Genomic DNA, 24742 nt, shown 5'->3' on the forward strand with positions numbered 1-24742 from the left:
CGTCCTGCTTCGAAAACAGACAATATCCAAACCTCACCTTAGGGACCCTCATAGGTTACGTGTACATGTGATGCATGTGCTTGAACAATAGAGAACAATAATGTGATGAGACAAAAATTACGTCCTGTCCATATAGAACATCCATCTGCTTTCTGGAAGAACTGGATATATTGTGTGAGAGATGAGCCAGTGATCCAGTAAGGATCATTCTGGGAGTTTGGGGGAAGCGCATCCCTGTTTGTTTTTCTATCTCCGTCTCGTGTAACTACTTCAAATTCTTTGATTGAGATCCAATGTGCATTACTATGCAAAATAAATGTATATTTGAAAAGCTATTTATCTGTACAGTAAGTTATAATTTTACAACTGACCCTTATAATTTATTTTTAAGTTCTATTTTATTTCTTATTTTAGTTTTTGGAAGTTTTCTGCTAAAAACATTTGCATGATGAAAACCATTTGCAAAAATGTTCATGGTGCTACTCTCCCTTTCCATTCTAAGATTGTTTAATGTGTAAATAAGTTCACATTCTCTCCAGACAGATTCTAAAATATATTAACTGTTTATATGCTTAATTTAAAGGGTTAAATATGTATACAAGACTAATACAAAACACATTATAAATTATAGAAAAAAAAATTGTTTCCTGTAGTTCTTTTCCCCTACTTCAACTATATTTTCCCATCCATAATCTCCCATGGTCTTTCCTGCACTGCACAAAGAAATTATTTCAGATGTGCTAATAGGATTATCCGTGCTCTAAGATATTAATATTGCATCATTTGTTTGCTTGAGATTAGAACTTCATATTAAAAGACCACAGATGAATTCAGTGTTCTGTGTGTGTAAAGATATTACAAATCCTTTAAAACATTTTGGGCAAAATAATAATACTAATAGAGTATATTACATGAAAATTACTGGTTGGTATTACAAAGTGAGCTTTTCTTTAACTTTTAAAGCCCCACTAGGTGTACCGTACTATATTGGCCTGTCCTATTTTATCAGAAGTAGAATATGAGTAATAAGCATTCTTTTTACGGTCCTCTCTGTGCTGTCTGTGACTTTCCCTCTCATTGTTTTCCATACAAGGATTGTATTTTTTTGTGTTTGTGCTTTAATTCACTAACATGTTAAGAGCTCTCTTCTTCTTCCTCATCATTGCAACTCCACATAAATTACTTGTCTTACTTTCTTTTTCTCTGTACCACTGGAGCTGCTAGTGTGCCAATGTGTGTGTTCAGATTGTCACCAGGGGTTGTGAGACAGTGGAGATGACACTACGCCGGAACAGCTTGGGGCAGCTGGGATTCCATGTAAACTTTGAAGGTATTGTAGCTGATGTGGAGGCCTTTGGATTTGCCTGGAAAGCAGGCCTGCGCCAGGGCAGTCGACTGGTGGAGATCTGCAAGGTGGCTGTGGCAACACTCACTCACGAGCAGATGATTGACCTGCTACGCACTTCAGTCACTGTGAAGGTGGTGATCATCCAGCCATATGAGGATGGTGCACCCAGAAGGTATTTTTTTAATCCTTTCATGTTCTGAAAAGCAGTTCTGATGTTTGCCCTTGTAATCTTGAGATTGGTCTAATTCTTTTTAGCTTGTTCCTTTTTATTGGTCTTCTTTTGTCTGCTTGTCTTTGTTGTGTAAGTTATTGTTGGGAAAAGGAGGATGGGCACTTTTAGGTGGTTAATCCGCCATTGCAGAAGAGATGGTAAAAACGACTTGGCTAGTTTTAGCTTTTAGTCTAGTGCGAATCCCTGTATGATGCCCCACCAGCTTTTGCTTCGTTGCTGGGTTTGAGCTCTTTTTCCTTGGCATAGAAACAGCTCTGGTCACTAGGCCTAGGAAAATGTTGACATTCTAGGGCCCCTTTAATGTTTGTAAACGTTAAACATTTGTCAACACTTTCCTTCAAAAGAAAGAAAAATAACATCTTAAACATTTCACCCCACTGTGTATTCCCTCAGTATGTGCCTTTTAAGGCTTTGGTGGCTTGTCAAGAGGAAAATGAGATATGGGTCTAATATTAGCCTGACCCAGAAAGTCTATTTATTTACACAGGAACAGCAGGATATGGCCATGAGCCTGTTTAAGAGCTTTTTCCTTCCCTGCAAAACTGAAAGCTTCAGTGTACCTCAAGAAGGCATCTACATTAACTATTGGAAATGCACTACAAATACAATGAACATCAGAATCGTAAACATTTTTTAATAATTGTTGATTTTTGATCTTTGAATTGTTAATTTGATGATTTCCTGAAATATATTGTGCAATATAAGTTTAATAAATTGACTTTTATCTAGTATTAATAATAGATGGAAGCATACAGGGGTGAATGTTTTTGTTTCTTATCTCTGCCTTGAGTTAGTAAGATGAGACTTTATGTACGTGCTGATGAAATGTTAATTTAAGCATTTTTCAACATACTTTGCTTGTCTAGCTTTGATTGAAACATCAGTGACTGTTGGTTTAAAAAAGGCATCGGTCACCATATGCAATGTTGATGTCCTGTGAAGCACTGTGTGATTTAACTGGTCTATACGAAGTAATAATTTTGTTGCTCTGTATAATTAGATAGTTAAATAGTTCTAATATGTATTTCAAGAAATTCTTATATTCTTGTAGAGTGCAAGAAAAATCTGAATTGAATTTTTTTTGTTTGTTTTTTTTGTTTGTCTTTGCCCTAAACCTGCTGACCTTCTCCTGACTTTCCACCACCTCTTGTGCGAGCCAGGCATACAGTTTTGTTTCACAGTGATGAGCTATTGTCATGAAAAGAACCACATGTACAAATGTGCAAAAGCTAACAAATGAGCATTCTGTGAAATTAGGAATATACATTTAGCAGTTGCAGTTTCCAGACAGACAATAATAGTGAATTATGGATTGCACACTGTTCTTGGGTATTTACTTAAGTAGTTGAGCGGTTTCTTGCTTCAGGACAGGGAATTGCTTCATGAGTGCAGAAGCAACACATACAGTTGCCTTGGTTTATGTGATGCAGGCCTAATCTGTTCAGTGACTGTTAGCGGCCTTGCTGAAAAGGCCATTAGTTGAGTAATACTCAACTGGTAGTATTTAACATCGGTTTACCGATCCAGCATTTTAACATGCTCTCACCTCTAAGCAAGAACTTTGGAAGAGCAATAGAGCACGTATTGTGAGTTTATTTGTTTCCTGCTTTAGTGTGATATGCATAATGTATCAATGCTACATTTTACAATACACGTCTTATATTGGGGTTAACACTGAATGTTAAGTAGCTGAAACAAAGTAGCTTTTACAATATTTAAATGTACTTTAATTATGTTGCCATGCGTCCAGTGTACAGATTATACTTTGTTACCCGACATATTGCATAACGTATCCAAATTGGGAATCTGCTAATCAGTCAAAATCAAAACATTAAGATGAAGGATGGAAGGGTAAGAATGAAGTAATCTACACAGAATTAAATGTTGAAAGAAGTGATGATTTTGTTATCATTTTATGTCAGTAACCACTTCTTTGTATGAAGACTCTGTATTTTCTTCCTACATGGTCAAAACAGCACAAACATAAACCACAAACATAAGTAGGCAATAAGAGAATATGTAAACCTCACAGAGAAATGTCATAGTCATAGCAAACATAAGGGCTGTAACTAGTAGGTAGCATGAAAATAGCCTCTTAACTTTTTGTTTTAGTTTTTTTAGTCTCCACTCAGTATTGCACTTACTTTTTAGCCTACTTTACTCCAAAGATGCAAGCAGCTATAGTTCTGTTAACAACAGAACTTTACAGTTGTCTAAGGGTCTCCAATATAGAAAATAATCACAATACCTGAGCGCATTTTAAGCATGCACAATATATATTGCAGTATTTTCTTTCTGATCACCTTGCGTTGCATTTGACATTAACACCACTTCTGTTTTAGAGGCTGTTCAGAGCTGTACCGCATTCCCATGGTGGAGTATAAACTAGATAGTGAGGGTACACCTTGCGAGTACAAGACCCCTTTCAGGAGGAACACCACTTGGCACCGGGTTCCCACCTCCACCACCACAGTAGGCCAGCCGCTTTCCCGAGGATCACCCACACAGTGCCCTGAGCGAGGCAAGTGCCAGCACAGCCAGGCCTCCATCCCACGCAGCACATCCTTCGACAGGAAATTGCCAGACAGCTCCAGGTATTCCCACTCTGTGCTCCATGTATTCCAGCTTTTTTAGGCCTCATCTTGCAGGTCTGCATAGGTTGGTGAGATTTAAAAAAAAATCTTTTCATGAATAAGTTTTATCTGTTTTATTAATTACTAGATTAGATTAGTGTTGGCACTGTTAAATGGACAAAAAGTGTGGTAGAATTTGAGCATATCTTTTAACGAAGTAGAGAGTACTAGTAAACAAGCTTATATGTGATAGGTTTCACTTGTAGAGTCCTGTGGAATCAGTTATTTTTTTCCTTTCAGTGAAAGAAAAGATTCTAAAGACTGTGATTAAAAGAATCTTTAAACAATTCACTTATTTGGAATTTGTACTTATTTACTTATCTGTAGGTACCCATCTGATGCATCACTAGCAATAGCAAAAGTTCAACAGCATCTTGATTTTGCACACTCATTCACAAAGAAATACTAAGAAGAGGTGTAAAACACAGTGATTTTTTTTTATTCTCATTCTCAGCTAGCCAATAGGGGCTGGGCATATACTTAGATTTTTTATGTTCTGAAAAAAAAAAGTCACCCGTGCAAAGTTTTGGACTCCCTAAGAATAGCAAAGGCTTAGATTTGTATTTATTTTTATTTATTGATTTATTTATCTTGAATCACGTTGTCTGCCTTAATTAGCAAATCTGACCTGACTGTCACAAACTGTAATAAGAAGCTGTCAACAGAATCATATTTTCAAACTTTAGAAACCTTTTGGGAACTGCTTTTCCTGAAAAGAACACCTTGTGAACTGTGAAGCAACGGGAGTGAGTATATTATCAGCGTTAGGTCCGTATTGTGGCCTGTGACATTGACAGCATTGCAGGGGTGGGGACAAAAATGGGTTCCACAATAGACCAGTAAATTGTGAATTCAAATGTGAAACAATTTAAATTAAACGACTGAAGATGAGGAAAAGGAATGGATTTTACCACAGGACAATAATTCAATAGTGCCATGTTGGCAAACGTTCATATTAATTTTTGTAGTACCTGTACCAGAATATTTATAATAAGTATATACTTAATAAGAATATCTGTCTCCCTCTTTCTCTTTCACTGACTCAAGAACTTTGCAAGATATGGACAATCCTCATGTCTCTTGTAGCAAGGGAGATGCCAGTCAGCATTACCGTAGCTCACCAAGTAACCAGTCCTCCTCCAGCGATCCAGGGCCATGTGTGAGCGCAACGTGGACCCAACAGCCGGGATATGAAGGGTATAGTGTTATTTTAGTAATTTGTGGAGGAACTTATAGTCACCACAATTACTGTTTCAAAACTCAATATACTGACCTAAATAAAACCAGTCCTGAATAAGGCTTACCTAATTACTTTGAATCTGTTTTTGCAAATTTTTTTCAACAAAGCTATCTGTTCTCAAACTGTTTTTCAGTTTAGTAAAAATCCATATTTTAAATCAAACAATCTAAAATGTTTGTGTAACTTGGCAGCTACAAAAAAAAAAAAAAGATTTGAAAAAGATTATAGAACGATCCCAAACAAAAATTGTTAGTTGGTGTCTATGAACATTTGCCCATATAGTGTTCTTTATTAAGTAGATAAAAGAAAACGACTTGTAGTATAATCATACAATCAAGTTTATGAATATTTGGGCAGTGACCATATGCAGGTTTTAATTTTGCCTCAGTACACCAACGGTGTATTTAAAATGATTTCATTAAGATGTGATAAAAGTGTAGCCTTTCATCTTTATCAGTTTAACAAAGATATTCCATTACTGCATTTTTACATAGTTACATAGTTCCAATTCCAACGTAATTGGACAATTGACTGATTCAGCAGGTTTGTGGCCAGATATGGCCTGTTCCTTCATTGATTCAGGCTGAATTATAAAGATAAGTCTGGAGATAATTGTTGAAAAGTGTTGAATTTGCATTTGGTATCAAAATTTGGTCCAGGGAGGTATCTATGAACATGAAGGAGGCTGCCAATAGGCCAAAAAAACTAAATAAACTATTCCAAGAAATGTTGTGCATTTAAGCATAGTCATTTGAAGGTTGTAACAGACAACAGAAACATTAATTAGAAAAGAAAAAAAATGTTGGTTGAGCACTGTTCATTGGTAATTGTTCTTTCGATAGAAGTGAACGAACCATAACATTCTAAGGTATAATTACATTCTCAATCGTGTCGTTATGCAGGCCAGTCTTGACCCGAGTTTTCTAAACAAAGGAAAATTAGACTAAGGAATTAGACTAGTTAAAAGAACACTTAACTTTTTTTTAGCTTAAACCATATTTGTTCTTGCCTTTTGTGCTTGCTTATTTCTGCACAACACACTTATAATAGAAGTTGTTTTTCCTGCAGTTCCCAGTCACCAGTACTTCACGAGCATTTATCTGAGACACAGGCTATGATGGGCAACATTGAGGAGCTGAGAGAGAGAGAGCCCACATTGGAGAGAGCACGTTCTGTAGGTGAGACAGTTGGGGGCAAATTGGTTGATTTGGAAGTGAAACGACTCAAAATTAACAAGTGTTTGACATTCTGACCTTTTCAATTTCATTTCAACTCTCATAATCTTGGAGGATAGGACAACTGTAATGATTACGACTGTGTTCAGAGTCAATAAAAAGAGTTCTAAGTCTTATAGGTTTTTTATTTGTTTGTTTTTTTGGCTTGCTTAATTCCCATTGTACCAAACCGTGTGGTCCAAACCGCGGTTCCAAGGCTTCCGTGTAGCGTTACATCCCTACTCTTGTGAATACATCATTGAAATCATTAGTACTAGAACACTAAACAATGCAGTCAAATGCAACTTGTATGCTACATGTGTGTTTCTCTGGCCTGTCCAATGTTTACATCATTATTTTATGCTTTTTCCACATTAGAGGCCAAGTGGCACATCCCTTCCACAAAGATCCTCAACTCAATGAAAGAGAGAGGCAAGAACTCACCCAGCAAATTCACTCGGGTGAGTCTCCTTCTGGCAGAGGTGGAAACTGTGCGGCTTGCCTCTGTTTGTGTTTCATATGTGTTGCTATACTGTGGATGACACACTTGTGTTTTGTGTTTATAAATGAATCAAAATTGAACCTGTGTTTTTTGGTATGAGTCAAGAATGTATTGCCTTGGTTGTTTACACTTCGTGCGCACATACACATACCCCTTCTAGCCTAGCTGTCAGTGTGTATTGGCTTCACTCTGATGAATTAGTGGAGATAAGGTCAGCTTGCCCTTGGTGCTGCTGTTTGGTTGTGCTGTCAGAAGCACACTAAACAATTGAAGCCTGACACCAGTTTCGCTTGCAGTGACTGGGTTGTAGGGTGTTCATATAACTAATGCTTGTTTCTTGTGTTTCTTTTGTTCCTTTCTTTAATTTTTTCCACTCTCACCATCCACGTTAAAATGTATGTCCATTTAAGGAATCTCACGCGATCCTTAAATGGACATATGTTTTAATAGAGGATTAATTATGACCTGATGTTTCTGGGATAGCAATGCTCTGCCTGGATGCTCTGACTTTTGGAATGGCCTAGTCACAACCTAAACCACAAACAACTATTTAAAAGCAGTGTGGTGGGACCTAAAACCTAAAAAGGTCTATTTAAGAAACATATCTGCCAATTCTGCCACAGAGTGATGTGGCAAAAATAAAGAACTATAGGCAGGGCCAGTTTTACGTTGAGCTGGAATAATAGGTGGGCTATTTGGCATTCAATTTCATATAGCTAGTTATCTTTTTGATTGATTAACCATAACATGGTGCTGAAGCTAAAGTCATGATGCTGAAGACACACCAACTACACACAACCTTGAGTGTTTTATTGATTTAACAGTTCCGAAAATAAAGTAAAATAAAAAGAAAATAAAGAAATAAATAAATTGAGCTGAGAACGTGGCATTTAATATGTTAATGTTTCCTTTTCCTTCTGCCAAATCATAGATCCTTAACAACCTTTTCAACTTTTTTTTTTTTTTTTTTTTTGTCTGTCTTTGTTTTTTGTTGTTGTGTATTCTTGTTCTTTTAGTTTCGGTTTAGGTAATTATTGTTTCCTTTTGATCAGAGCATTTTATTTTTATCTTCTTGGTTCCTTACATGGGCTTATAGGAACAGTCCTTCAGTGTTTATGGAAAAACTAACTGTTGCAAAATGTCCAAGAAACTCGGTTGAACTCAAAAAGCTTGTAAGATGAGCGGTAAGCGTTTAGGTGGTAATGATCGCCCACCCAAGAAGTTACTGTACTACTGGTCAGAAGTTAAGATGCTCGTTTAGGTGGACCTAACCTACCCCCTTCCCTTAGCTGCTGCCGGCCTTGCCTACAGAAAGTGTCTGGTTGCAGTTATTGCTGCTAAAGGGGTTATTACCAGCTAGTGAAAGTAAGGGCAGTTACTCTTTCCTTACAGATGTCCTACTTATGCTTATGTCCTTCTTATGCAGACAGTGCTGAGTGCATTGTCTGTAGGTGTGTGATACTGTGCAGCTCAGCAAGACATGAGAGAAGGTGGTCATATGTGGTGAAGTCCATGAGTAACACAATTTTACTAAGTCTATGTCTTAGTGTGTCATAACTGTTTGGGTAGTATTCAGAGAACAGCCTCATTCTTGTATGTTTACAACCTATAGAGTTGTGTTTAATGCCTGAACTTGTGTATTTGATTAACCTGTGTATATGTTTGTGTCTACCAGGGTGGAGATAAGAACTCGTGCCACTCCAGCAGCAATACTCTGTCCAGCAGTGCCTCCAGCAGTAACAGTGATGAAAAACATTTTGGATCAGGTGACTTAATGGACCCTGAAATGCTGGGCCTCACCTACATCAAAGGAGCCTCCACAGACAGCGGCATAGATACAGCTCCCTGCTGTGGGCCCCCTCCACCCCCGGGCATGGCAGCCACCGCAGTGGCCCACATGGTCCTGCAGGGCCGGGAAATGATGGAGCAGGAAAACTCCTGGGCTAAAGAACATCCAGAACGTGGAGGCACTAATGAGGAGCACACTACACTGTACCTGCCCCAGAGCTATGGCGTAGCACTAGCAGTCGGGCACAAAGCCACAGATGGAGGCTTGGCAGAAATAAATGAGATTTCCTCACACAGGTGAGAGAACAAAACACTGCGTATGCACTGCATTTTCAGAGCCTTGTTTGCTTCAGTGTATTGTGAGTTGCCTGTGTCTTATATTACACACCTTATATCCAAGTCATTGTTTATTTTAGTTACTGACTGCAGCCCGTCAGTTGCTGCACAATTAGTCAGCCCCTATGTGATCCATTAGTGGAAAGGGAAGCAAAAGGACTGCCACTGCCCAGATGTGAATTGGACGAGGGATCAATATCCACACAACATTAACAAAATGGTAGTGGCTTGTTTGTGTATGCACTGGCCTGAGTGTCAGTCACAGCAGAGTACATTGGTTTCTATTTATACATTTATTTTCATGAATTCAGTGTCACTGCCAAGGTCAAAGCAATCACCACTGGTCCTGCGATCAGAAACATTTGGGGCGAAAAGATGATGCGAATTGTGTGTGGACAGATAAAGATGAGGTATAGTTTCTAGCTGTACAGCTATGATGCATCAATAATGGCAGGTGTATGTCACTACATGTTTTCTTTTGGTTTTGAGTGAGGAGAAGATATCTGACTATTAGAGGTTGTTAGGGTTAGACATCCACCGGCATGTTGGGCTGTTTTGTTGTAGCTGGCTGTTTAAATCAGTCACAGAGCTTGTGTGACAGAAGCTGGGTTTGTGTCTGGGCTTGGTCTGCATACACTGTGAGTATGTCAGATCTTTAAATCCTCTTGAAATCTTTAGGTGAAATCATTTATTTGTATAGTTATTTTAAAACTGTTGTCACAAAGCAGCTTTGCACAATAAATAATTGGCACAAAGACAAGAAATCAACAATATAAGAAGACATGAAAACTTAATACCTCCAGTGAGCAAGCCAAAGGGCGACAGTGGCAAGGAAAAACTTCCTCAAAGCTGGAGGAAGAAGTGGGAAGATAGTTAACGTTCCATATAGGTTTTAACATGGTTATTAGGCAGGTAGGAGTGGTAGGAGGGTGTGAGAATGTTGAGCAGTATCAGAGTGTGGCTGACGACTCCGGCAAGTGTGACTATAACAGCTATAAACTCTATAGAATCTATAAACCTGAGTGATCGCGTGCAAGCAGGAAGTCGACAGCTCCAGCAGCTCAGGTGACTACAATTCTCTGTGTCCGTGAACCTCTGGACCTAGAACCTTTATCTAAGCGGAAACATTAATTACCAAAAGTCAAATTAAACAGATGAGCTGTCCGCCTAGATTTGAAGATTTGAGTCCCAAACATTATCTGGAAGGCTATTCCAAAGTTGTGGGGCTTTATAAGAAAAGGCTCTTCCCCCTGCTGAGACATTCTGAATTTTGTGAATGAGTAAGAAGCCAGCTCCCTGTGTTCTAAGTAATCTTGATGGTTCAAAATACACTCCTGATCAAAATCTTAAAAAAAATTGTTTCTATGTAGAGCTTTACAATGCTAAAAGAAGAAATATGCTGCTGAGATTGGACGCAGTAAGACAGTTATTTTGCATTTACTAAAAAATTCTGAGGGTAGACCCCCCAAAAAAAAATCACCAGTGCTGAGCCACAAGATCTGATTGGCTGTTCGTCAAAACATGGGACAATCCACAATCCAAATTAAGGTCATTACTGGTGCTGACTGCAGCTCTCTAACCATTAGACAGCATCTGTGAGTTAGCATCTTCAGTAATAAAAAGTGTCTTTTAAGGCCAGGTCCCTTTCAACGCCACAAAATTGCCTGTTTGGACTTTGCAAGAAGCACCAAACATGGGACATTGAAAGTTGGAAAGAAGTTTTATTATCTGATGACCATGATTATCCTAATGGCCTCCAAGGTACTGGCAGGACAAGGAGATTCTACCTGAGATGTTTTCTGCGCGGCACAGTGATGGGGTGCCATCCTTATTTGGGGTGCTTTTTTCTTCAATGGAACAATGGAGCTTATGTTATGCAGGGGCATCAAACAGCAGCTGGCTATGTGGAGATGTTGCAGCAGCCCTCGTCGGTGTGGGAATGACTGGGTTTTTCAACAGGACAATGCTACAGTTTACAATGCCTGCCTGACAAAAGACTTCTTCCAGGAGAATAACGTCTTCCTTCTTTTAGACCATCCTGCTGATCCCCTGATCTAAATCCGACTGAGAACATTTGGGGATGGATTGCAAGGGATATTTACACAAATGAACATCAGTTTCAGACAGTCAAGTCAGATTTATTTGTATAGCGCTTTTTACAACTGTTGTCGTCACAAACCAGCTTTACATAATTAGTAATTAATCAAAGACAGAGACAAAGAACAAATAAGGATCAAAAGACCCCCAGTGAGCAAGCCAACGGCGACAGTGGCAAGGAAAAACTCCCTCAGAGCTGGAGGAAGAAACCTTGGGAGGAACCAAGACTCACAAGGGGGACCCATCCTCCTCTGATCAGAACTATTTAAACATTAATGATACAAATTACGAAACCAGATACAACAGATAGTTAATAGTGGTAATATTAATAGTGGCTGATAGTCCATTTAGGTTTTAACATGGTCATTAAACAGTGGTAGCAGTGGTAGGCAGGTGAGCCTCTGGTCTGCTATGGGCGGGGGTGGGTGGGGGGCCTGCTGGTTGAACCGGTAGGTGGCAGCTGGTTTGACGCAGGTAGAGGGGACCTCAGCGGGCAATCTTCCAGCAGGTCGGGCTGGGTGGCCATTTACTCGGAGAAGGTAAAAAGAGAAAGTTAGTTCTGAGAGGAATTTTATGGAGGGCAGAGAATGTTGAGCAGTATCAGAATGTGTCTGACTATAACAGCCTAATTAAAAGGAATGAGCCAGAAGGTAACACAGACACGGGAGCACCCTGAAAACGCCAGCATCTATCTGCTCCATCGTCAACAAACCTGAGTGATTGCGTGTAAGCAGCAAGATGACCGCTCCAGCATCTCAGTGTACTACAATTACCTGGGTCCGTGAACCCCTGGATCTGCAGCCTTTGTCTAAGAAACATTAATTACCAAAAGCTAAACTAAACATATGAGTTTTCAGCTTAGATTTAAAGATTGAGACGGTGTCCCAAACATTATCTGGAAGGTTATTCCAGAGTTGGGGGGCTTTATAAGAAAAGGCTCTTCCCCTTGCTGAGGTTTTCTGAATTTTGGGAACGAGTAAGAGGCCAGCACCCTGAGTTCTAAGTAGTCTTGATGGTTTGTGTTTTGTAATAAGGTCCTGCAGGTACTCAGGAGCGAGGCCATGTAGGGCTTTGTATGTTAATAGATGAATTTTATAGTCTAAACAGAATTTAACTGGGAGCCAATGCAGTGCTAATAGAACTGGACTGATATGGTCAAACTCTGTTTTTAGTGAAGACCCTCGCTGCAGCATTTTAAACTAGTTGAAGTTTATTTAGGTTCCTGCTGAAACACCCTGACAACAGTGCGTTACAAAAATCTAGCTTTGAGGTAATAAAAGCGTGTACTAGCTTTTCTTTCCTGTAGAGATGAGGGATTTCTTCGTTTGGCAATGTTCCTAAGATGTAAAAAGCTGCCCTAGTAATATTAGCTAAAAGTTGCTCACATGATTGATCTGAATCGAATATGACGCCAAGATTTTTAGCTGCTGGACCAGGAATGGAAAAATCAGCCAAGGCTAACATTAAGTCTGATTAAGTTTATTTCTAGTGTCTTTTGGAGAACCTCGGTTTTGGTATTGTAAAGAAGAAAGTTATGTGACATTCAGAGTTGTATATCCTTTACACAGTTTGGCTGATGTAGAGCTGTGTGTCATCTGCATAACAATGGAAGTTAACATCATGTCTGCTTATAACTGTGCCCAGTGGTAACATGTGTAATGTAAATAATAGCGGTCCTAAAACAGAGCCTTGCGGAACTCCTTATCTCACTTTTGTGTAATTTAAAGATAAATATATTACCTTTACGGACTAATAGTGTTTGGCTAGACGTGATTTGGACCACGATAGGGCTGTTCCTGTGATTCCAACCATGTTCTCTAACCTTTTTAAGAAAATAGTGTGATCTGTAGTGTCAAAGGCTGCACTAAGGTTGAGTTGGCTAATAATATGTAGCCTTGGTCAGAGGCAAGATATAAATATATAAATATACAGTGCCTTGCAAAAATATTTTTCAACATTTTGCCACATTTCAAGCTTCAAACATAAAGATATGAAATTGTAATTTTTTTGTGAAGAATCAACAACAAGTGGGACACAATCAGAAGTGGAACGAAATTTATTGGATATTTTAAACCTTTTTTTAGAAATACACTTTCAGTGCAGCAAACTCACTCCAGAAGTTCAGCAAGGATCTCTGAATGATCCAATGTTGACCTAAATGACTGATGATGATAAATAGAATCCACCTGTGTGTAATCAAGTCTCCCTATAAATGCACCTGCTCTGTGGTAGTCTTAGAGTTCTGTTTAAAGCGCAGAGAGCATCATGAAGACCAAGGAACACACCAGGCAGGTCCGAGATACTGTTGTGGAGAAGTTTAAAGCCGGATTTGGATACAAAAAGATTTCCCAAGCTTTAAACATCTCAAGGAGCACTGTGCAAGCGATCATATTGAAATGGAAGGAGTATCGGACCACTGCAAATCTACCAAGACCCGGCCCTCCCTCTAAATTTTCATCTCAAACAAGGAGAAGACTGATCAGAGATGTCAAGAGGCCCATGATCACTCTGGATGAACTGCTGAGATCTACAGCTCAGGTGGGAGACTCTGTCCATAGGACAACAATCAGTCGTACACTGCACAAATCTGGCCTTTATGGAAGAGTGGCAAGAAGAAAGCTATTTCTCAAAGATATCCATAAAAAGTCTCGTTTAAAGTTTGCCACAAGCCACCTGGGAGACACACCAAACATGTGGAAGAAAGTGCTCTGGTTAGATGAAACCAAAATCTAACTTTTTGGCCACAATGCAAAATGTTATGTTTGCCGTAAAAGCAACACAGCTCATCACCCTGAACACACCATCCCCACTGTCAAACATGGTAGTGGCAGCATCATGGTTTGGGCCTGCTTTTCTTCAGCAGGGACAGGGAAGATGGTTAAAATTGATGCGAAGATGGATGGAGCCAAATACAGGACCATTCTGGAAGAAAACCTGTTGGAGTCTGCAAAAGACCTGAGACTGGGACAGAGATTTATCTTCCAACAAGACAATGATCCAAAACATAAAGCAAAATCTACAATGGAATGGTTTACAAATAAACATATCCAGGTGTTAGAATGGCCAAGTCAAAGTCCAGACCTGAATCCAATCGAAAATCTGTGGAAAGAGCTGAAAACTGCTGTTCACAAACGCTCTCCATCCAACCTCACTGAGCTCAAGCGGTTTTGCAAGGAAGAATGGGCAAAAATTTCAGTCTCTCGATGTGCAAAACTGATGGAGACATACCCCAAGCGACTTGCAGCTGTAGTTGCAGCAAAAGGTGGTGCTACAAAGTATTAACGCAAGGGGGCCGAATAATATTGCATGCCCCACTTTTCAGTTTTTTATTTCTTAAAAAAGTTTAAAATATCCAATAAATTTCGTTCCACTTCACAATTGTGTCCCACTTGTTGTTGATTCTTCACAAAAAAATTACAATTTCAGATATCTTTGTTTGAAGCCTGAAATGTGGCAAAAGGTTGAAAAGTTCAATACTTTATATACTTTTGCAAGGCACTGTATATATACTTTGAATTATAACATTCTTTAACAGTGTCGAGTAAATAAAATTGATAAGTAAAGTAGGAAAACAGTAACATTGAAAGGTTCTTAGGGCGTGACTGTCCAGACAAATAGTAATTGTTTTTTTTTTTTTAAAAGTAGGTTGACACTTCACAGATATTAAGGTCCCACAGACTTATTGGTTTCTGTGACATTCACAACAATGACACACCTATCATTTTTAATTTGTAACTAATGTGAGGACTGCCAAACAGTATAAGATCAAAATTTAATTTTAAGACTTTTGCATGTTTGAATTTAAGAAATGACAACTGACAGCAAAAAGATGGAATGATTATGCTTATGTTGCATTTCTATTTGCTGAGTGACCGGGACCAATGAAATGTAAATAACATTCATAATAATTAATAATAACCACAATTACCATATCACTGAGTATTTGTTTGTATTTGTTTATTTTCCTTACATATTCGTTGTGGGCATTGTCATAATTGAAAATCCACAAAAAATGGACTGACATTATAGGATAAATCAAACAGAAGTAGTTTGTGTTTCTAAAAAGGCCAATGAAAAACTGGTATACTTTTGAGGGAAAAAAATGGAAATGTTGGCAATTTTCCCACTGCATCTATTGTGAAAAGCATGCAAGTGGAACATTTTTCAATTTAAAGCCATTGTGGAATATTATGGAAGTTCATCATCACTTGTGTAAGTCATGAACATTGTGGTATGCGATTGTTTCTTCCAAGGTTTTTCATTGTTTCCTCAAGAGTATTAAAAAGAGTTTATTCTGCTGTCTCTACTGTCCAGGCTTTTTTTTTTTTTTTTTTTTTTTACTTATAACACCATTATTCTCGATAAAACAGTTTCCACTGAGCTTTGTAACCCTCTATCCCACATCTGACATTAGGCATGCCAGTAAGTTAATGTTTATCCATTCTATTGTATTGCCAGTACCTCTTAACTGGTGTAATGTGGTGCCCAATAATAAGTAGCAAATAAGGTTTTTTCCAAAATATAAATTGTTAAAAAAAAAAAAAAAACTCTGAACATGAAGTGACATTATTAGGTTCATTTTCTCTCTTTTCCATGAATAGGGTTTGGCAACCATGTCTTAACTGTTCAGTTGTGAGACTGCAGAGTAACATTTCAGAACAATGGAAGAAACTGAAAATGTTTATTTCATTGCCATGTTTTGTTACCAAGTGAAGAACATTGTCAATACAGAATGTTTGCATGAATTGAATATGATTTTAATATAGGTAATGGCTTTCACATACAGCAAATACAATACCAATGCATACATTAGTGATGTACTATGTCCAAAATATTTTAGACACAGATTTTCCCAACATTTCTTTCCAAATTAATAAAATTAGTATTGGGATCGTACAGACCAGACCAGATAGATAGTAATCCTTGTTGCTACTCAGATGCATGACATTAGTGGGCCTCAAGGGGGGGTGCTATGGCGCATTGAAAAGCATTTTGCCCTCTAAATTCTAAACCATAAGGTATACAGCCTATATTTATTAAGTTATTTTTGACTTATCCCATGGCCTGATGACAACTAAAATGCAATTTGTACCATTTAGCTCCGTTCACTCCGTTTTTGCATCATATACTAAACCTACTTGTGGGAAACAGTCCAATGTTTTTTTGTTTGTTTGTTTGTTTGCCGATTTATGTATCTGGCATCAAACAACTTGGGCTTCACATTTTTATAAAATATAGCTGTCATATAGCTAGTATTTACTTCAGTCTTGTTCTGCACCAATATTGGTGCGCGTCAGTCATCAAAAGTGGCATTTTGTGTTGCATTTGGAGAAACCAATTGTTAAATTAGTTGTTTTAATTGTTGTGTTAATTGTTCTCGTTTGACTGATTTATTGCAGCTGAAATTCTGTAAGCTTATTTGGATGACTCATGGCGCTATAGAAGTAATAAGGAACCATTTAAGAATCAACCATGGACTATGAACAGCACTTTACAATGGTTATTTCAGATAAACATTTTATAAGAATTGATTCCCATTAGTTGTTTTGCATTAGTTGTTTTTACAAAGACACTCTGACACAACACACACTATATAAGATACTAAGAAACACTAAATACCACACAGTCTTACACATCACACACTACCTACAGAGACACACCCACAGACTACACAACCACTAGCAGCAACTTGAATATTACAGCAACTGCCTAGCAACACCTTATCATAGAAACACCATAGCAAACACTAAGCAACCATTTAATATAGCAACCATCTAACAACTCCATAGCAACAACTTTGGGTACACTTTGACAAACGTTTACATAGTTTGTACATGAACTTTCTCTTTTTTATTTAGCGCTTAAGTGAAATTAGCATTTCGTGCAGACATTTTGCCACTTGAAAGGTGTGTTCACAGGTCTGTTCAGAACACTTCAGGGATGACTTGTAGTGACGTGGCACACTTTAGTTTCTTCACTTTAAGACGACATTAAGCACTGATGTAGTATTGTTAGTGCTAGAATAACATGATTTGCATAGACTGAATAACTTGCTAGTATATAAAAGTAAATATGCTGGCTATTACTGCTGCTAAGAGGATGCAGTTTCGGTCAATTTTACAGACAGGTCGATGTTATTTTTATGATGCCACAATGACGTGTAGAGTGACGTAATTGATGGATTTTTGTGAAATTATAAGAATTGCGACATGTTGTAGGTACAAACATGATTCGATTTGTTGTAAAGCAAAATGCCCAAATAAAATCTAGTCATTATAAGCATTACAAGGTAAAATGACATCTAAATGATACAGTAAAAGGGTGAACTCTAGTCACTGTAGTGCTTCCAGTCAAAATAATTGTATCATTGGTACAGTAAAGTAGAAATCTTTAGCTAATTTATTAATTAAAATAATCAGATTTAAGTAAAATTAAGTATGAGGAGTTACATGGTCAATGGACAATACTTGGAACAGAAGAGCTGTGAAATGTAAACAAGAGTTGGCACAGGAACAGTTAGGGCTGTTAATGGTTGTTGACTTATTAAATATAAGGATTTTACCTTATTTTTACCTTAAATTTGATTTTAAACGGTTGATGTGCAAATAAGTAGTGGCCTTATGTAGACACCTTCTAAAACAGGTACAGCTCCCAGATTCACAATTCTTGCGTGCTTTGCTTCTTGATCAGTTAGATCAAGGCAGAACCTTCTCTGCGATTAAGGTGTATTTGCCTACAATTTCAGCATGTCATGAAGTTTGGACTACGCCACTGTAGGCAAACTCCCATTGGGTTGCTGTTTAATTAGAGGCTCATTATCCTGCTGCAGAAGCCCTCTATTTTTTTTTACTGACTGTGTGATGTCGGCATCCAGAATTACCAGTATTTAATTTATTCTTATACTCTCTACCAGTCAAATGTTCTTTTCGCTTGCTGCAACACCAACACCAAAGTATGATCGATCTACCTCATGTGCTTAACTGTTGGAGAGGTGTTCTGAAACTCTGTGATGAAAGGCATATGTAGGTGTCCTGTAGCCATGTAGACAGGCAGAGTAGCAGTAATAAAAGAAAAAAAATCTTCTAACCAGAAAGTCACAAACTTTCATGGCTTTCGTACAAAACAATTAGTGGCTGTATTTCATTTAATTTTCTAATTTAATTTTCTAATTAGACCTTTTTGGCCTTTTGTCCCCTCCAGGCAACTGTATCTGGTGGAGACAGCATGTCCGAGCATACAGAGAGCAGAAAAGGACAGAGAGGTCAGACTTCAAGCAGGCATGTTGCAGGAAGACTACCTGAAGATGAGGATGCCAGATAGTCCACCTGGAGAGCAGAATCGTAAGAAGGTAATATATAGTATCTAAAAGTACAATTTGGTACTATTATTCAGTGTACACACTAAGTGACATTTATTTTTTGTTTTACCTTTTGTCATTATGGTATGATCTCTTGAAAATCTGAAATCCAGTATCTTAAATTATTCGAAAACTTCATAAGATCAAAAGTTGCTTTGATAGCAGCTCGTCTGTGTGCCGGTCATCCTCTTGACAAGAACGCCTAGATTCAGAGGGGTTCAGGTCCAGAGAGTAGGCTGGCTAATCAAGCACAGTAATATCATGGTCAACAAACCATTTGGTAGTAGTTTGAGCAGGTGCTATGTCCTGCTGGAAAAGGAAGTCAGCTTTTTTATAAACCTAGACAGCAAATGGAAGCATGAAGTTCCCTACAATCTCCTGGTAGACAGCTGCATTGACTTTGTTTGACTGGACCAAAACCAGCAGATGACATGGCACTCAGTTCTTTTTGTCCAGGTAAGACGCTGTCTTTGTCTTTGGTTCAGGAGTGGCTTGATATTTGAAATGCGGCAGCTGTAGCCCCTTTCATGCGTGGGGTGGCTCTTGATGCTGACACCAGCCTCAATTCAAGTTTTTGAATCGACTTTTCTCGACAATCCTCTAACAGCTGCAGTCATCCCTGTTGTTAGTGCACCTTTCCCTTCCACATTTTCCCATTCCACAACATTTTATTGATGTGCACTCTGCGAACAGACAGTTTTTTCAGCAATGACCTACTGTGGCTAATGTTACCCTATTTGTGTAAGGTGTCTGCGATCAACTTCTTGACAACTGTTAAGTCGGCACTGTTTCAATGATTGTGGTTGCGTGTTCTGAACTAGACACAGATACATAGAATTTATACTGTTTGAATAATGTTTGTATTATGGATCAGATCTGATCAGATCAATTCAACAATGGTATCAGAACAGTATTGTGTAGCAGCCAATAGGCAAGATATTAGGATTAGGTATTGTATAGGAACAGAGAAGTTGGATTGGTGCATCCCTATTTTTATACTGTTTGAATAGTAATTTACGCAAACTTGAAAATAAAGCACAGCCATTACACTCTACTTCAAGTTTATATAGCACTTTTGAACAGACGTTGAAGTATGGGTGGATGACATTTCTTTTTCCCACGTAATCATTGTCCAACACTGATGGATAAAACTATAAATTGTCAGAAAGAAAAACAGTTAGATTATGTATGGGATGACTGAACACAATGTGTAAGGTACCACACAGTGCAGAGTGTGACTCCAGCAGGCTCAATATAACAGCCTAACTAAAAAGGAACACAGACTTTACGTTTTGTGAGAAATTAGGTTCCCTCCACCCCACCATCAACAAATCTGAGCTGTTGAGTCTTTGGAACTTGTCTTCTGGTGCTGTTGTGGATTTTGGTCTGCCAGCCCAGATAGATTGCCAAATACAGCCCAGTTAATGCACTTGTGGGTTAGTTCTGGCAATGGCAAGTGTGCTGTGTGGCGGCCTACCATGTAAAATGCTAGCAGATGGGTTCTGCTCTAGTACCCAGATTTGGGTTTACCAGTCAGGAGAATGATTATAAATATCCTATGAATGTTTTTCATTGTGTAATTTATTTTATTTAAATATACATTTTCTGTTAAAACTGTAACCTGTGGCATCAGCACTCAATTACTTGACTAAATTCTGGGATGGTTTAGGAAACATGAGTTGTACAAGTTTTGTCCTTGACAATGGCCCAGATGTACCTTCTGCCAGACTGCATTATTCTGGAAGCTTCTTTTGTGTTGGGCCCTTTTTCTTTTGGATGGATGGAAATAAAGTAATCATGCCTCAAATATTAGTATAACTGAATGTATACTCTTTTTGTTTATCAGTTTACAGGAGCAGATATTTTGACTGGCATGACCAAACACTTGCATGCTAAGCTTCCAATAATATACCATGAGCAAAGATTATATACAATAGCAAAACACTTTTTGATGCAAAGCAGAAATCTTGTCAACAAGACTCTTTCCATTATATAGAAAAAAACATGCAACGGTTTTATTTCAGTACACTGTTTGCAGCAACGTCACCAGCCAAATGGCAGCAAAGTTATCCTGCTGACTAAGCTATTGCTAACAAGCTTCTCCCTCTTGATTCAGAGCAGTGTAACACTTATAATTGTCAGATTGACTGGTTACCATTTATTAAATGATTGATTTTAAACAGTGTCCACTTTGTCACCCTGAACATTGTATATCTAAAATAAGGCAGAATGGAAGCCACAGACATAATTCTCCACCCCTAACCTGTTGGTGCTGTAAATAAATGAGCATGTTATACAATGGTATCATAAAATTTAGGTGTTGATACCCAGTCTCAGAATTCTTGAATAATTAAAACAATCTGCCTCATTAATAAATTAAATCAGCCTCAAATGTACATTTAAAAAATTTTAATGACTAATTTCTTACTCTAGAAAGCTATATAAATAATTTGAGTTCTGAAGGTTTTTAATAATTGTGAATTTTCTTTATAGATATTGGCAACAACCTTTTATATTATATTTATCTCTAGGTTATGGTATTTAGTTATAGTGAATATTTCTTAACTTATAGTTCATTTTGACTCATTGTCATGAGGGAGATATATGTATCTATAGTTAATGGTATCATCTATAATTTATATTTTTTCCTCTGCTTGAACTACTTTTTTATAGTGTACCATCGTTATAATTGTATTGTATTAATGTGCTGTATTATGTAACTGCTACTGGCTGCAAAATTTCCTTGAGGATCAATAAAGGATCTATCTGTCTGTCTGTCTGTCTGTCAGTATTGAATATCAATATAGAAAGTATGATGTAAATAAATTAAACATTTATTAACACAAACCTTAACAATGCAACATGTACACAAATAATTAATTCCGTTAATCTATTAATGGATCTAATTATTCTGTCAATTATTGTCAGATTAAAGGTGCACCACGTGGATAAGTCCAGGACTTGCAGATTTACTTAATTTTGCTTCTACCACAACGTCTGAAGTAGATATGAAATTCACTATAATAATTTCTCGCCACATTGAACACTACTCTTGAGAGTGTGAGCTACATGTTTTTAAGGTGAGTTGTTTTGAGTGAGGTGATTGCTTGATTACACGGATAGACTACTGCTATTGACAAGAGCCAGATTGGTACAACTGATCACTGTAAATACACACAAAGCTAGAGTGGCCAGATTTACACCGAACCTACACTCCTCCTCTCCTTTCCTCAATTCAAACGAGCAACAGGGTATGTATGTAAATGCTTACGTATTTTGCCGTGGGGACCTTTGTCGGCAGGTCTCGAAGTGCTAATCTCCGTTGAACAGGGGTTGGCTTTCGAAACACTAGGTGGCACCTTGTTGGTAGGAAGAAGGAGGGGAAACGCGCAGACGATTTAGTGTCCTGGACGGCATCCTCTACCCTAAGCTTAGGTGGAATCCAGTAGGGTGTACCGTGCCAAGCTCTGAGAGTCTGCTGTTAGGTAGGAATGGAGTTTCTATGGCATCTAGAAGCAAGCATTCAGAGGCTTGCAGAAGTTTCAATTCGACAATTAAAACTTTGCAAATCTAGCAAAGCTGCTTCAGAGCATGTGTCAATTACATAAATGAACCGAACTGAAACGTGACACCATAAAACGAAGGACAAGAAAAAAAGGAAAGTCCTTTCCTATTGATGCTGGAGTTTGGAGTTTGAAAAGTTGCACCAGTTTGTGGCTCAGCTAAGGATAATCCGAACTTGAGGGAACTTTCGCACACCACTACGTCTTGCCATGTCAACACCTTTTATTACATTTTATTTTATTATATTACTTTTAGGGCCGTTTCCTCACCAGAAAGGGGGAGCGGTTTCAGTAAAATTTATATTAATATAATTCTAAACTCTAGGCCTAACTTCGTAAAACTAGCTTTAATACATACATATATTCAACAATAGATCCTGAATTTAGGCAAAGCCTAGGCTAACTTTGTTTGTTATCTAGTATTCTTTAATTAGGTGGAAAGTAAGTAGCATACAATTCCTTTTTCAACAGGGCAGAGACTAAAGGTGTGTGGGGAGGGTCTTTGTCCCGCCAATTTCAAACAAAGGAATATAGAAATAATATATAGATTATAATGGTATCATCACTAGAAAAGGAACTTTAGGGCGCACAAAGAAAACAATTATTATGCAAGAGGTTATTTCCATTCCTCTTTAGCTAAAACTGTTACATGTATACTCAAACCCATTAGTACTTGGACATATAAGGGACATAGAAGTAACAAAGAAATAACAAGGAAGGGGAGCCTCATACCGGTTCCAAAGAGTGGACAAAAACACCTTGTCCAAGCACTGTCTAGGTGGTATAATGCAGCTTCTGTTTCCTCCAGTAGTGCTTGTTTTTTTTTTAATGCTATTTGGTCTTTTCACAGCCTTTTTTTAGGTTTACAGTATGACCAGTTGTACTATTATTCAAAAAACATTGAGTGATTCAAAGGTAGAGGTCAGTTGTAAGCCAATTTGTGTGCTAATTGGGACATGTCTTTCTTAATGATATGTTATATTTCTGCTATATTTATGGTATATTAGGTAATGGTATGTTAATGTTTTTGCCATGTTTCTTATTAGGAAATGTATTTGGGAACCCCCTAATGTGCATTATACATGTGTCTACCTTTAGGCACTACCAACTGGCAGCCCATCCACACGCTGCTCTCTGTATCGCACTCTCTCAGACGAGAGTGTGTGCAGTATTCGTAAAGGCTCATCCTACGGCAGTTCCCACAGCTCTGTGCTGGATCAGGCTCTGCCCAATGACATCCTTTTCAGCAGCACCCCCCCGTACCACAGCACACTACCTCCTCGCATCAGCCTCAGCCAGCCTGTATCCAACCTTCGGAGTGAGTACTGCCTCTTAATGCGTTTTCTCAGGGGATATTTTAAGCTAACAATCAGTGCCACCTACATAATCACATGAGACACAAACTTAATTATTAATGGTATTAGTCTTGTGCATGACAGAGGCAGCAATACATCATATATATCCAGTATACAATGTCATAGAGTAGTGGCAAAAAGAAATATTGCCAGGCTGAGAGGAAAGCAGAAACGCAGAAAAGAAAAACACTGGTTAGTCTCACCCTAAGCATGGAGCAAAAATTTTCACCCATCTACCCTTCTGTCTGCTTTTTCATGGCCATGATGGAGCAGCAAATGAGTACAGTAAGGTGGCTGTGACAGTCAGGTGGCTACACCTGTAGTGTAGTTCTGGAGTGCTGCAGCTGTTCACAACATGATCCAGATGAGATTCGGGGCATAAAATAGGTGTGGGGTGGTACGTTATCTACCTTCTTACATTTCTCTATGCATGTTTAACCATTCATCCTCCTTCTCCTCTTGCTGGAAACACCCCTCCCCTGCACCTGTCGGTCCCCCTTTCTGGAGTTAATGCTCCAAGCTGTGTCACTAGAGGCAGTATGGAATTCCCAACAAGGGAGGTTCAGACGCTGCTGCTCTTGATGTTCACACTTTCACCAGTCTCTGTGGCTTCCACCATGTCCTGGGATTTAACACCCCCTTTAGCCCCCACTACTTTCTGGACTTCTCCTGGCTGTCCATGGCCACTCACTCTGCCACAGCCTCTGAGCTGTAGGGTACAGGGTACAGCTCTAATGCCAGAGTTTGTGACTGACAAACGGCATGCCCTACTGGTCTTCCTCTCTCGATTCAGATAACTGTAATTTACCAATCATATCCTAAAATCACTGCTTCTACAGTAGAAGTCAAATTGACTGAAGCATAGGGTGCAATTTCCGCACAACTAGTTGTTAGTCTCCTATTTAACTGTAATAGACGTCATGTTTAGGAAGGTGGCCTGACAGACTAGATTTATATGCACAGGGTTGTTAATTAAAGGAGAGATTATACAGTAAAGCCAGAAGCATGAAAAGCAGATAACCAATTTGACCCAAAGCAATGCCTTCATTTAGTCAGTTCCACTGACGTATAACATTC

At 38.4% G+C, this 24742-nt stretch overlaps 1 protein-coding gene across 1 annotated transcript in view; it reads left to right on the forward strand.

The window, feature by feature from the left end:
- sipa1l2 (signal induced proliferation associated 1 like 2) overlaps nucleotides 1-24742 on the forward strand; it is an 86599-nt gene that overhangs the window by 53965 nt on the left and 7892 nt on the right. The window contains exons 9-16 of the mRNA XM_072677562.1: nucleotides 1246-1520; nucleotides 3923-4174; nucleotides 5261-5410; nucleotides 6522-6631; nucleotides 7046-7128; nucleotides 8845-9254; nucleotides 18591-18738; nucleotides 23409-23628. Coding sequence (XP_072533663.1) covers nucleotides 1246-1520; nucleotides 3923-4174; nucleotides 5261-5410; nucleotides 6522-6631; nucleotides 7046-7128; nucleotides 8845-9254; nucleotides 18591-18738; nucleotides 23409-23628 — 1648 coding nt within the window. The remainder of the gene's footprint in view (nucleotides 1-1245; nucleotides 1521-3922; nucleotides 4175-5260; nucleotides 5411-6521; nucleotides 6632-7045; nucleotides 7129-8844; nucleotides 9255-18590; nucleotides 18739-23408; nucleotides 23629-24742) is intronic.

This window comes from Salminus brasiliensis, chromosome 4 (assembly GCF_030463535.1).
Source record: "Salminus brasiliensis chromosome 4, fSalBra1.hap2, whole genome shotgun sequence".
In the NCBI taxonomy this organism is placed as follows: domain Eukaryota; kingdom Metazoa; phylum Chordata; class Actinopteri; order Characiformes; family Bryconidae; genus Salminus; species Salminus brasiliensis.